The sequence below is a fragment of the Phodopus roborovskii genome, unplaced genomic scaffold (assembly GCF_943737965.1).
Source record: "Phodopus roborovskii unplaced genomic scaffold, PHOROB, whole genome shotgun sequence".
Taxonomy (NCBI): Eukaryota; Metazoa; Chordata; class Mammalia; order Rodentia; family Cricetidae; genus Phodopus; species Phodopus roborovskii.
Window position 1 is genome coordinate 22,052,984 of NW_026126541.1, and position 14,569 is coordinate 22,067,552.

General features: G+C 42.2%; 1 protein-coding gene across 11 annotated transcripts in view; it reads left to right on the forward strand.

Annotated features, from left to right (window-relative positions):
* Cpeb3 (cytoplasmic polyadenylation element binding protein 3) overlaps positions 1–14,569 on the forward strand; it is a 166,002-nt gene that overhangs the window by 129,674 nt on the left and 21,759 nt on the right. For all 11 annotated transcript variants that reach the window (XM_051199586.1, XM_051199582.1, XM_051199581.1 and 8 more), the window contains one exon: positions 8,500–8,614. In XM_051199586.1, coding sequence (XP_051055543.1) covers positions 8,500–8,614 — 115 coding nt within the window. The remainder of the gene's footprint in view (positions 1–8,499; positions 8,615–14,569) is intronic.

The following is a 14,569-nucleotide window of genomic DNA, read 5'->3' on the forward strand; positions in this document are numbered from 1 at the left end:
ACAAAGCCTCCCCAAAAATTAAATGGGGAAAAATAAGACTGTTATAGGGCATCTGGATTGACTGCTTCATCTTTCTGCTCATGGAAGACCTGCTAAGGTCATGTAATTCTCCACCTGCTGCCTACTAAGCCCTATTTTTAATTTTGGCTTGGCTCAGTTAAATCTGGGTTTGTAGCCATCTTAGAATAAATACATCCATGGCTAGGTCACATTGTCTTGTCCCACCTAGGAAGTCATTAACAGTTTTTACCTTGATTCCCTTATTCTTTGAATTCATAATCTTGATCATGATTTGGTGAGCACCTTCCAAGAGTTTCTCCAAAGAAGGAATTCCTTGGCTGGCATAAGAGAACAGTGCCTCCTGTTTTGCTCTTAGTTTCAGAACTTGCAAGTGGGTCCCGAGCTTCTTGGAGCTTGAGCCTTTGGATGCTCTATGCCCTTTCCAGGTAGGTAACACACCAGTTCTATGTGGCAAAGGTGCTACATAAAAGCCAGTGAACAAGACAGCCAATGCTTTCCTTAAGGGGTTGTTTGTATCCAGTGTTTACCTAAGTGCATTCTAAAGTCGACAGCTATCTTGAAAGTCTCAGGTACCAAAGACTCATAACAGCAATGGGTATCATTGACTGTGCATTTTACAGTAATTTTCTCCTTTAATAGTTCTATGTCCCCAAAACATTCAAGAAACATTCCACAAATCTATGAGCATTTGTAGAATAGTATTATACCCTACATTTTATATGCCTGCTTTGAAGATGACACTTGTGTAGAGTCCTGTGGAATTAGTGATCTGAAGCACGCTCAGAGAATAGGCTTCCTCCCAGGAAAAACTTAGGAACCTAAATGGGTTTTATTTTATGTGTACATGTGCTCTCTGTGAGTATGTTTGTGCAGATAAGTTTAGCACCCTGTTGATGTCAGAAAAGGACATCCTATACCCTTGACCTGGGGTGACAGGCAGTTGTTAGCTGTCTGATGTGGGTGCTGGGAACCAAGCTCAGGGCCTCTGCTGGAGCAGCAAATGCTCTTAACTACTGAGCCATTTCTCCAGACCTCCAACCTGAATGTTTGGAGTGAATTCCTCTCAAGAGTTTTAGTAATCAACATACTGTTAACAACAATTCTTTCTTAGTGCTGTGGAGCTGAAAATACACATGTATGTAGACATTGAACCAAAATTGTTTTGCTTGGGTACAAAATTGCTTGAAGCTACGAATCTGAAATTTAAAAATAGCCAAATAGCTCTAGTTTCATTGCTAGATCATTTTTGTGTGTGAAAGAGATCTACCTGCTAGTTTTGGCAATAGATCAAGGAATAATCTATTAGCCATTTCTTTTCGTGTTTTTGTTGGTGCTGGGGCATGCACAAAGGACCATAGTCATTCTAAGCAAGAACTTAACTAGTGAACCCTCAACCTCTATTGGCCATTTCTAATGTATAGAGGATAGGCAGATTTGAGTTTGGAGAGAAGGAAATGGTTGCTTACTAGAAGAGATACATTTTCAGTCCACTGGGAAACTGTGGCTCCAGTCAGTGGCCTAGAGGACAGGGACCTCACAGGCTTTTGACATAGTTAAAGTGGATTCAGATAAGCCTTGATTTCCATCCTGAAATGATTTTATTTTCATGATCATTAGATTCTTGGTCCCCTTAGATTTGGATAATTTGCATAGCATATGATTGTAGTAAGATTAAGTGTGACTTTAGAAAATAAAATGCATAGCATATTATTTTCTCTTAGTGGGTATTAGTTTACAAGAAATCCATAAGTCACTTAGGGGCTGGAGAGATGGTTCAGTGGTTGAGAGGATTGGCTGCTCTTTCAGAGGATTCACGGTCCAATCGCCGGCACCCACATGGCAGCTCACAACCATTTATAACTCCAATTCTAGGATACCCAATACCTTCTTCTGCCCTCTGTAGCATCCTACATGCAAGTGGTGCTAGTATATACACATAACATCATGTACATGAAATAAATAAGCAAATAGTTGTTTTAAAGGGCTTCCTAACTCAAAATTAATTCATATTAATATTTATGCCACCCTGGAAGAGAAAATATACAGCAAAGAGATGCATTTAAGTGTGCATAAGCGCTAATAGTTTCAAAGCCAGTCAGCTCTTTAAGTGACACTTGATGACGATGAGCACAAGGTGACTGTGATCACACGATTAACCTCTTACCTAGCGACATCAGAAATGGGCGCAGAGTAAGCCCAAGCCCTAGAGTACCCACTGGTAACCACACAGTGTATTCCCATGCCCCTGGACGTTGAATGAGTAACTTGTCTGGAAGGGCAGTAGCCATGCCAGGTGTGGTATACCTGCCTGTAATCCCAGCACTTGGGAGGCTCAACCAAGAGGATCCTGAGTTTGAGAACAAAGTGAACTACACAGTGAAACTCCCTCTCTCTCTCAAAAATGGGGACAGAGGGAAGAGCACCTTCACTCATCAAATCTTCATAGAGCATTTGTTGGGGCTGCATACTTTCCTGGGCAATTGGGTCCCACAGAGATGTATGAGCTCAGCCTCAAAGGACCCTAGCTCTCATGAAGGGAAATAGCTGTGTAGTGCCTGGTAAGTGAACTAAGGAGCGGCACGTACTCTGAGAGAAGCATTATGGAGAATATTTGAGATTGGGAAGTTATGGATGGAGAAGAATGTGCTGATGATATGAGTCAGTAGGGAAATTGTTCTTTACAGGAAAGCTTTCGCTAGTGTCTTCTGTGTGGCATTTAATTAATAATGGCTTTACTAACTCCAACATGGTGCATGGGTATGCATTACACAAATGTTTTGTAGTGTGGTTTCCTCTTTCTCTATTGATTCACTAAGCACCCTATGAAAGAGTAAACAAAATGCCATGCTTCGTTAGTAGCTGAAGGTCCCTAAGAGGCTATAAAGCCCTGTGTGGAGTAGACTCTACAGCTTAGTGAAAGTCATGGCACTCCTTTTGTACCTGGACTAAGCCTGGTAGGACACTTGGAGTATCCTGGGAGCACAAGAGAGAGAGAGAGAATTTCCCAGTATTATTTTTGGCTACCTATCCGGAAAGAACCCTGACTCTTTTGACGAGATTCTCTGGGGCCTTCTCTTGTCTGAGGATCAGGTAGAACAGTGGTTCTCAACCTTCCTAAGGCTGCAACCCTTTAATACAGTTCCTCATGTTATGCTGACCCCCAACCATAAAGTTATTTCATTGCTACTTCATAACTGCAATTTGCTACTGTCATAAATTGTAAATATCTGTTTTCTGATGGTCTTGGGTGACTCCTGTGAAAGGCTTGTTTGACCCCTAAAAGGGTCAAGATTCACCAGTTGAGAACTGCTGGGCTACAGGGTTTGACTGTGGCCCAAGAGCTATATATAGAACACAGAGCTCTTAATCAAAGCCAAGGACTGAGCATCTGTCAGGTTCTTTGCTCCTGAGAATTACTGGGGTTGCCTCCAGTCCTCTCCATCGGTGGTAGAGATGAGCACTTGAGAATAATAGATAGCAACCATTCCTGGAAATTGACTGATCTGTTTATTAGAATCTCATGAGATGAAAATTAGCTCAAAATGAAATGCCAAATGTGTGCTTTGAAAAGTTCAGTCCACAAATACTGCTGCTATGGCTGTTAGTTTTGGGTGTTTAATTATAAAACAAGCCCTTATATCATCAAAGAGGCAAAGATACTTACAAACTCTAAGCTTGCTCTTTCTGCCTCTGCTGGCACACTTCAGTGATTTCATGAGGACTGTGCTGCTTAAAATAGTATTGCTGACAGCTGACATGGGTCAGAGTCCACCACTACAGCTGACCCGTTACAGCTATATGTCAGGGGACCTGGCTTTAGCTGACTCATCCTGGCAGTGAGGATGAATTGGGATGCTGCAACTTGCTGTGGAGAGCATTCCAGATGGTTCTGCACTATTGTTTTTTCTGTTGTGAAAGGAAAGGACTGTAGAATTGGAGAAGAAAAATACTCTGTCTCAGAGTCCGAGTGAGAATTTGAAGGACATAGAAAAGAAATAACAGGAAATAAGAAAGGGGGTGGTAGATAGTATCTCGGTTCTGAGCAAAGCTTTATAGGAAAGAGAACCAATAGCCAGCTGGCTGGGGGTGGGGAAATATTAGCTCAGGTGCCTGCACAGACATCAGATTGCAGTGTTGACTTGTAGAATTGCCTTGGAATAAACAAATGGGAACAAGACACCTTGCAGTGGGGTATTTGAGTGGGGGTGGGGTGTTTTGGTAACCAGAAGGATGGAATATGGGGCAAGGTGTTCCAAATGAGTGCCCCCCAAATTATTGACCTATGAATATGGAAATATTGAATCTAAACAGAGAATTCTAGAAGGCATCTAAGAAGGCTAGATGATGCTTAAAACAAAACAAACAAAAAAAACCTTGAAGCTCTTTAGTCTGTGTTCTCCCTCTCTCTTCCTCCCTTCTCTCCTCCCTCCCTCCCTCTCCCCACTTTCTGCCTCTCCCTCTCTCTTTACTTCATTCAGGGGCTCTGTCCTGAAATGCTATTTAGACCATCAGGCTGGCTCAGACTCATACAGCTCTGCCTGTCTCTGCTTCCCAAGTGCTGGGATTAAAGGCATATGCCAGTATTTGAGGCTATTCTATGATTAAAGATAGAACAAAATCATGTTTACATTTTAATTTGGAAGGTTTTTGTTAATTTTCATTGAAAACTCATTTAGCCAGTGACTTTTATCATACCAGTCCAAAGAAGTGATTCATTTACATTTCTTAATGTTTTTCTTAGTAGTCAACCTGGTCATATTTCTATTAATCATCTTTGGTGTTATATGAATGAAATTTTGGTTTTTAATTTAGATCCATATTTAGTATTGTATTCTTTTTTAAAGAATTATTCATTATATATACATTGTTCTTCCTGCATTTATGACTGCATACCAGAAGAGGGCACCAGATCTCATTACAGATGGTTGTAAGCCACCAGGTTATTGCTGGGAATTGAACTCAATACCTCTGAGCCATGTCTCCAGACCCTAGTATTTTATTCTTTATTGATAGCAAAAATAACAAAAGTGATTTGGTAACATACATTTAATGAAGTTTAGGCTTAGGATATTCAATTATTGGACAGCTATCTAATGTTTAAATGTATTAACTAATTTACTATATTAAATTTTACTCTTAACTATTTAAAGTTGATTTCTGTAGAAGTAACCTTTTCTAAGCAATAACAGGAAATAAGGAAAAGACCTTGGCTCTCAGAAGTTTCTGCCACATTCTGGCCGGTTAGTCATTCACGATGCTTTGTGTTATAATTTGCTGTAGGGCAGTTTTGTCTAGATGTAGGTGTTGTGTTAAATTTTTTCATAGAAAAGTTTTTGATATGCTGTGTTTAACAGTGTTGCAGGTTTCTTGGCTGTAGACTTCCTTGGAGCTTTAATTAAGTACATGGACGAATGCCCTGAAACTCCAAGCAAAAGCTAATCTACAGCTTTTCCCAAACAGCAGTTGTCTGACATAATAGCAACCCCAAGGACTTACATTCTGCAGAACACATTGGGAGACCTCAGAAGGGGAATTTATGCTTTCACCAGTAACCGTGGGTTTTATTAGTGGTGCATTCCTCGAGACTTCTGAAACAGTCGTGTTCAAAGTTACTGCATGGCATAAATAAATGTTTATACCAGCAAGCTTTGTGTAAAACATTACTGATTCAGAAAATAAGAATTTAGAAAACATATAATCCAGCCAAACGTAGATTTCATGGTTCTCAGGAGAGCCTTCTTAGGAATGCATAATTCAAAAATGAAACCGAAGGAAAACAAGCTTTGCATTTTCTCTCGTTAAGTGCTTACCGAAGCATTGCTGCTCACAGGGAAGGGAGGCACGAGTCTGTGAAAGTAGCTTTTATTTCAGAGAGAGCAACCATTGTGAGAGGGAAGCCTTAGTCCACTGCCTCATCACTGTGGTAATGTGGAGAGTGTGCTAACGGTGGCCTGTGCCAACATTTCTTTAGTACTGTGGAGGTACCAGCTCTGAGCAGCTGTTTTCCTGGCAGCAGCTGGGAAATGTAGGTTTCATGAATAGGGGTGATCAGCCCTGTGTCCTAAGCCTCCTTCCTCTTTACTGTGTGTGTGTGTGTGTGTGTGTGTGTGTGTGTGTGTCTAACCTAAGCTGTAATGCCAAGAGTAGCGCAAAGGAAAAGGGTTGTGTGAGATGATGAAGTGGGGTTGTGGGGGTTATTGTGGGGGGGGGGAGACCATCAGTGGTGAAAGCTCTCAGCAGGAAGGTTCCAGGTAGCATCCAGCAATTACAGAAGCTGTAATATGTTTCCTGTAATTTTGATGAAATGAAACCAAATCTCTGTGGAAGCCACATGGGAATTATTTTCATTTGGAAACAAAGTGATGTGTTTCCAGTTGGATTCAGGGGTGCACAACTATAGTCTCAGCTACATGGCGGGGGAGGGTTTTAAGGTGGAGGATTATTTGGGTCCAGGACCTCTTGACACCAACCTGAGCAATACATTGAGACTGTAACTGAAGCAGAGAGAGGGTTGGGGGGCTGATGACCTTAACTAAATCAGTTAACAGTGTGGGTGTCCTAGAGATGCTGTACCCACTTTGTTAGGGTAGGAGAGGCTTCTGTGCTGAAGACTACTCCCTTTGCTTTAACTGGTAATGCTAGGATTTTTATCCTTCCAATGTCAGGAAATTATTGTGTTTATAATTAAAAATTAGTGAGGTGTCCTCATGAGGACATGAAACCACCTGTGTGAGAATCTCAAAGGCTCGGCCATTTAGCCCAGCCGACCACATTTAACAGGAAAGAAGCCATTTTCTTTTGTTTTGTTTGTTTTGTGCAGTAAGGTGGATCATGTTTTGGAGTGTTAACAGAATTGCTAACAGGTCCATTTTTCAGAGTCTGAGGGAGAAATTGAAATTTTTGTGGTGTCTTACTGATTAGTGAGAGCACCCCCCACGAAAAAAATTAGGGTAGGGTAAACTTGGTAGCAATTTTAGGACTGTGCAGATTGTTTCTAAGGAGCAAAGCCAGTTTTAGAGGAGCTGGAGGTGGACGACAGCAGAGTTGGCCAGGTGGGAGTGTCAGGCATGCAGAGCCAAGCCAGAGACCGGAAATGAACGCTGTGGGTACCGAAGTATGGCAGTTCACCTGTTTTGTGTCCTATCTTCATCTGGGAGGGGCAGAGGATTGGCATATTTATTCCTTAGGACAGACACCAGGTGCTGGTTCCCAGTGGCCACCCACTTGCCACACTGGTTGCTTTGGGGACAGTGTCACCCTTACTGTTTAGTTTATCGGTTTGTGTCAAGCTGTTCTTTGTAACTGTGTTGTGATTAAAAGGAATTTGTTTTAGGGAAAACTGATATGATAATTTATTAGTGTATGATAAAATAGGACAGAGTATGAGCAGAAAATTAAGAATCCAAATGACAAAGAAAGATGAGGGCAGGCAGTGAGGCGGCTCAGTAGGTGAAGATCTGTCTGACAATGTGAAACGCAAGCCTGATGGCCCGAATGGGGCCCTCAGGAGAGGGCTGGCCCCCAAAGCTGTTCTCTGACCTCTACTCATGCGTGCATACACATGCATCGCACACACAAACATGCACACTCCGATAAGAAGTTTAGGATGTTTAGAAAAAGATAAACTGCAGAGGGTTCTCTATCATCTGTAAAGTTTTATGGGCTGGTGAGATGGCAGAGCAGTTAAAGGTGCTTGGCACCACCTAAGCTCAAGGACTGCCACAGTAAGAGATCACCGACTCATACAACAAGCACAGGTTTCTTCCCCTGCCCTGTCTCCCTGTCTGTCTCTGTGTGTCTCCCTTTCTCTCTTGCATTCATAGTTGTGCATGCCCATGCAGGCGCACGAGCACGCTTGAGCATGTGCATGTGTATACACACACACACACACACACACACACACACACACACACAAAATTTGTCTTTGTTTAATCAATCTTGTGCAGGAAAATAAGTTTAATAATTAGACACCATTGTCTAAGTGTCAGTATTTGACACCTCTGAGATTGTTTGCTAACTTGAGTGTTAATCTGTTATGTCGGATTATTTGAAAGGTAAATATTTTAACTTGGGGCAGGGATGAGAATTAAAAATCCAGGCAAATAGGTAATTCTTAGAAAGTCTTCCTAATGTTTCTGCTCCCATTAGATGGATTCATTACGAAAAAACTAAATGGTGTATGGCCTGTGACAGGTTTCCAAGAGTCTGTGATGTGTTCAAATGAACTGGACTTGAACCCAGACTCTGCGGGAGACTGCCTTTAAACAACACAGGTGGTTTGTGCATGTGTCTAAGTGTTGAGTGGCCTCCCCAGGACAGCAGGGCACTTAATGCAGATCAGATTAAGTAATTAACTTGATTTTGGTTGGGTCTTGGATGTTGTAAAATGCACAAGCATTGGGTTTGTCTCGAGTCATCTTATTCTCATTTGGGGTTGATGGAAATGAAGTAAGGACCAAGTAAACAACTTTTTTTCAGGTGCAAATCCGACCGTGGAACCTAAGTGACAGTGACTTTGTAATGGATGGTTCTCAGCCTTTGGACCCCAGAAAAACTATCTTTGTTGGGGGAGTTCCACGACCCCTTCGAGCTGGTGAGTGGAAATAGAAACACCACAACAAAAGCGATGACAACCAAATCCCCCAATGTGTTATCTCTGCCTGGGTTCCCAGTCAGTCATCACAGCCTCCAAAGGGAAGTCTGCCATGCTGTTTCCACTGAGATGGCTTTTCTATGGTTAAGAATTTCCCCCAAAATGCTGTATATTCTTTTGGTGCAAGAGTCAATTTCATTAAACCATTTTGTGGAAAGGTTGAGCTCTATTTAGTTCTTTCCTATTTACCCACACATTTAAAATAACACTATTTGGCAATGTGCGTGCTCATTCGAGTTAGTGTTGCAGAGTTACCCCATTAGAAGCCTGCATCTGGGTTCTCCATCAGTGAGAGCTGAGCCAACTGTACCTGGGAATCAAGCTAGACCCTTGGGCCTCCCCAAGCAAGGCAGGGGCTGATTAGTTATTATAATTTCCAGAAATGAATTATGTAATGAGGCATTTTAAAAATTGAATTTACATAAGCTCCCTGTTCTATGGTGGTGGTTTTTTTTTTTGTTTTTTGTTTTTTGTTTTTTTTTTTTTTTTTTTTTTTTGTGGTACTGGGGCTTGAACCCAGAACCTCACACATTCTAGACAAGTACTTGTATCCCCAACCCACTTCCTACTTTTATTCTGGAACAGTCTGTGGAAGTTGCAGGGACTCACTCACTGTGTATGTCAGGCATACACTCAACCTGTCAAGTGGCTAAGATGGCAGGCCTGCACCACCTGGCCTTCCTCTGTTGTTGCTGTTGTTTTAATTTGTTTCCAAGGACAAAACAATCTCATGCTGCTGCCGAGGGTAAGCCAAATCATAAGGAGCTAGAGACTGGAAGTGGTGTTGAACTGATACCTCCACAGTTAAACCCAGTACAAGCCAGGAGCAGTGACACTCGACTGTAAGCTGAGCGACTCACTGAGTGAACACAAGGCCAGTCTAGGCTGCACAGAAAAATTCTGAAGGAGTCTCAACACTATTGAATTCTAACTCCAGTCCCCACACAACACACACACACACACACACACACACACACACACTCACTCACTCACTCTATGGCTCACACTTGTAACTTTAGCATTGGGAGGTTTGAAGCAGGGGCCCCTTACTTAAGTTTTGGGCTAACCTACTTAGTGAGCCCCTGTCTCACAAAGAAATGGGATAAAATCATAATTCTGTTTTGAAGAACTTTAAAAATAGTATGATTATGGCAATTTTATATTATCTCTAAAAGTCAGGGACCTCTGGGTCCTCCTTCTAATGAAAAGCTGTGCCAAAAGAAATCACTTGATAGAGTCTAGTGTTTAGGAACGGGTGATGGGCGTGGCATGCTATAGAACATGCATTGACACTTCTGACTGTCCCTGTGCAGGGCCAGAGAAGAAGAACCCTCATTGAGAGTTTCCACTGCACACGGATTTTACAGTTGGATAGTCACCGCTATACCTTGCAACTAACTACAGTGCAGTAGAAGTTGTTTTAATGTTTCATCTCTTTCACTCTTTATATGAGAACCTTTAAAAGACCTGAAGCTGGACATGGTGGCAGAGAAAGATGGATCTCTTGTTGCTGCAGGCCAGCTTTGTCTACATAGTGAGTTCCAAGTCAGGCAGAACTACACCGTAAGACCCTGTCTCAAAAGAAAAAAAATAAATGAATAAATAACAATTTAAAAAATTCCCCACAACCAGAAAATAATACAACTGATTTTTAACTTTTTAGGTCTTGTTTTTAAGGCACAGGAAATGTAGCTAATAAGCTGCACTGTACCCAATGTTCAGCTTCAGCAAGATGCTAAAAGTCCTAGAATCGGACAAAAATGATACACGGCTGCAATCCCTACACGTGGAAGAAGGCAGGTGGATCAAGAGTTCAGAGTTATCCTTAGCTGCATAGTGAATTCTAGGCAAGCCTGCATTACATAAGATCCTGCCTCGAAATGCGCCCCCCCCAAAAAAAAGGCATTTTAAAAAAAGAATTATATTGTTATCTAATCAGAAAAAGGATGTATATTCTTTGCCTAGAAAATATAATTAATAAATCTTGAATTTTTTAAGTTAGCTGTTTTGTCTTTAAATTGATTTGTTTGGGCTGATTTATAGGAGAGACCTAGTCAGTTGCTCTACTACAGTGTTACCTTCAGCCCACTTGCCAGCATTTCTGGGATGCAGCTGCTGGCTAGGAAGTGCACTAATAAATAAGCAGGGGCACGACATATTGAATGAACTAAGTGAGTGTCCCACTATCATGTTAAACAGGTCATTTTGTATGTAGAAAACTAAAGCTTTCAGAACAGAACACAAGAAATGTATTGACAGTTGAAGACTTAACCTGATTCTGAAACTTGGTCTTGAAATATTATAAAACATTTTTTTAAAAACTTTTTTTTTTATTGTGTATGTCTGTCAGAGCTTATGTTTATCACATGCATGCCAGTGCCTGTGGAGGCCAGAGGGCTTTGGATTCCCAGAAATGGGTTACAGGTGGTTGTGAACCATATGATGTGGGTTCTGGGAAAGCAAATGCTGGTCCTCTGCAAAAGCAGTAAATGGCTCTTAGCTCTACTGAGCTATGCTCCAGCCTAACACTGGCTTTCCTTTTCAAGCATCTCAGGACAGGGTTGTCCTTGGGCCTCACTCGGTAGGTGAGACTTTGGGTATTGGAATAAATTTTCTTTCCCTCAATCCTTGGCCAAAAACTTATTTAGCATGCCAGAGTGATTAGAAGACTGGAATGTTACCATCGATATTATTCCTGTAGATTGTCTAAAACAAAAAAAAAAAAAAAATTTTTTTTGTTTGTTTTACTTTTGACATTGTAATATGGGGACTGTCATCGCTAATATTTATTCAAAATGTAACCTTTACCCATCCAAATAGAAATGCCTCTAAAGAATTGTTGTCCTGACTGGGCTTAGAGTGTCTATTGAATTAAATATTCATACTCCTTGACAAACCCTTTTGCCTTTTGAGACAGGGTCTTCCAATGGAGCCCAATCTGTCATCAAGCTCATTACCTTCCTGCCACACATAAACCACCATGCCCAGGTCAAACCTTCCTTTTTAAAATTCGGGTTGGCAGGGGAAATCTCAGGCCTGAACAAATTTATCTGAGTAAGGAAAAGCAATGAAAAGTATATATCTGGATGAGTTTTCTCATCCCTCGGTTGTGGGTTCAGGTCAGATAGTGCACATTGCCTTCGCCTCTCACCCTTTTTCCAGCACTCCTGTGAGTAACAGCAGCAAGCTTAGGATGGTTTGGCCCAACCCTGATCTTTCTAAGATCTGGATGTCTCTTTCCCTTCAGGGGACCAAAAAAAAAAAAAAAAAAAAAAAAAAGCAGCAGCAGACTCACCCTGCCCCCCTGTGGCTAAAGTTGGCACATCCATTACACAGCCCACAAAAGAACTAGGCCGTTTGTCTGCATTTCTGTGGGTCACAGAGACAACCAAATGCTGATCTTTGCCCAAGTGATAACAAGCACCCTATTTTCCCGATGCCCACACAGAAAAAGCCCTATGGCATATCCCTGTGGCATTAGGGCGCAGCTTTCACTGTGGGGAGTGAGTCAGCATCAGGTACGGGCTGTGGGGAGAGCAGGTGCACACTGGCATGCCTCCCAGGACCCTCTGCTTCACTTGCTGGAGCCTTTCTCTCATTCCATCTTCTTGGCGTCGGTGTCTGACCTGAGGACGGCTAAAGTGACTTAAGTTTTGGGATCTCTTCTTCCCAGATTAATAGGCTTTAGATCCATGCTCTTCATTTGATGATTGCCTTCAACATTTGATCAGGCCGGGCCTTGCAGAGCAGCTTCATCTTGAGAGACTGCGGGTCTTGAGCTGCTAGAGCCTGTCGTTGCTTCTCTGGTGTTGGGTCTATTTTTTTTTTTTTTTTTTTTTTTTTTTTTTTTCCTCAGCCATTGCGCTGATAAGTCGCTCCTTTCTTTTTCTTTCTATTAATCCTGAAGTTTTGTTCTGTCCTTGCTCCCCAACCCTGTTGATCTATGATGGCTTTTACATCAAGGGAAAGATTTATTATAGTGTAAGAAATTTAAGCTGTGCGTGCTAGGCATGTTCTTTAGCACTGAGACAGGGCCAGCCCTGGGAGGCACAGACTTCTGATGATACATGCCACGTGTAGAGAGTATCTATCTCAGTGTTTCTCAGGATCATTTATGTCAGACATTTTTACAAACATGCCAGTAGTTCACATCACATCCTGATTTGTAATTAGGAAATGGTCTTATAACCATATCCCATTTTTGTTCTGTGAAGTAGTAGATGGCCAAAATTACTATATGTCCAGTTTCTCAGCAGTAAGCACTTTCTCATCCCAACCAAGGTCAGTATGAGGTGACCCAAATAAGCTCCAGGTTTGACATGCTTGTAGGCATAAGGACTTCATAATGTTTACCATGTGTTCCCCTCCCCCAACAAACTTTTGCCCATAGATGCCGCCAAACATTGCCATGTCCATGGCATACTGAGCCAACATAAAACCAAAGTTAGACTGGGGTGAATTGATGTTTATAAAGCAGGAACCAAGCCAGCTTCATTTAAAGCAAAGATTTACGAGCAGAGAGGGAAAAGACTAAGCAGTGTGCTTAGAGCTGCTCGTTCATGGGTAGAGTGTTTATCATGACCTCACAAGGCTGTAAGCAGTAAACTGTTTTAGAATTGAGGAGAAGAATTCAGATAGAGTGGCAGGAAGTGAAATTGGCAGTAAGTCCTCAGTCTCTTGTTCAGCTTCAGGCTCTTTGGTGGAAGCTGTTTTATCCAGTGGAGATCTGGTATATTTTCTCAGTAAAACAGCAGCTTGGTAGCAGTTTGATTTAATGAACTTAAATAAACTCTCCTTCTGACATCCTGCTTCGTGCCATCCATTTAAAACTGTTCTGGGCTTCTTCTGACACAAAATGTAAGTGAGTGAGCATGCCTCTTCTTGAGCCCTTATGAACCAGCTTAACAATAGTGGGAAACCTAGAAAGTTCATCATCCTTTGACATCTGAGGTGCTTCAGGCCCTTCCTGTCTGTTTTTTGTTTACTTCCTAAGAGAAGAATAGGACTGACTCCTAGAGCACAGTTTAGAATCTGTAACAATGAATGTGGTGATATTTCTCTTGGGAGTCCCCATTCCTCTGCCACCCTACCTGGCTCTCAGTGTCCCCAACTTAGACATTGCCTTCAGATAGACTGGCTTTAAAAGGTAGTTAAACGATAGGAACAGGACCCTGAGGTGGAGCAAAATGGGGAAATCATCAAGATTTTCCCTCTGGGGAACTAAGTCCTTGTCACGTCTCTGAAGACTCGGGAGCAGGTCCAAGGAGCCATGACTGGGGTCCAGATTCATCTCCAGCAGTGTGGTCAGCACAAGACAGAATTCGTGAGGGTGCTGTTTCTCACACAGCAGCTTCCCTCTCTTGTTGTGTGGCACAGCGGAGCTCAGCACGGAGGCAGGACCCAGAGGACTTGTTGCTACTGTGGTCTAAAATACAGTGTACACTTGCACGATTCTCTGAACCCTGTCAGCCTCTCACCTCTGTGGTGACTAGACAGACCCGAGACCAGGAGTGGTGGAGAGTAGAGACCCCACTGTCACCCATGTGGCCTCCGTGTGGGCTCCACACTCCTTCACCTGTGTGCCCAGTCCTCGAACCCTCGTCTCCTTTGGTTAAGTTTCTTACTATGCTCCAGGGAGTTGCCCTTTCCATTCTCTACAGAGAGAGGTTTAGACTGAGGACTCACTGCCTTAGGCTTACTTGATAACAGGACATACATCGATTAATTTCACAGCAAGATTATGGATTCATCTCTGCAGAGATAGATGAATCAATGAAGATTTAGTTGTCCAGGCGGTTAACTGATTGTCTTGGTTTTCTCTCTCCCCTCTAAGAAAGTAAAAATGGTAGCCTATTTTTCCCCCATTCTTACTTTCCTCCCATCAGAAGAAGGGGC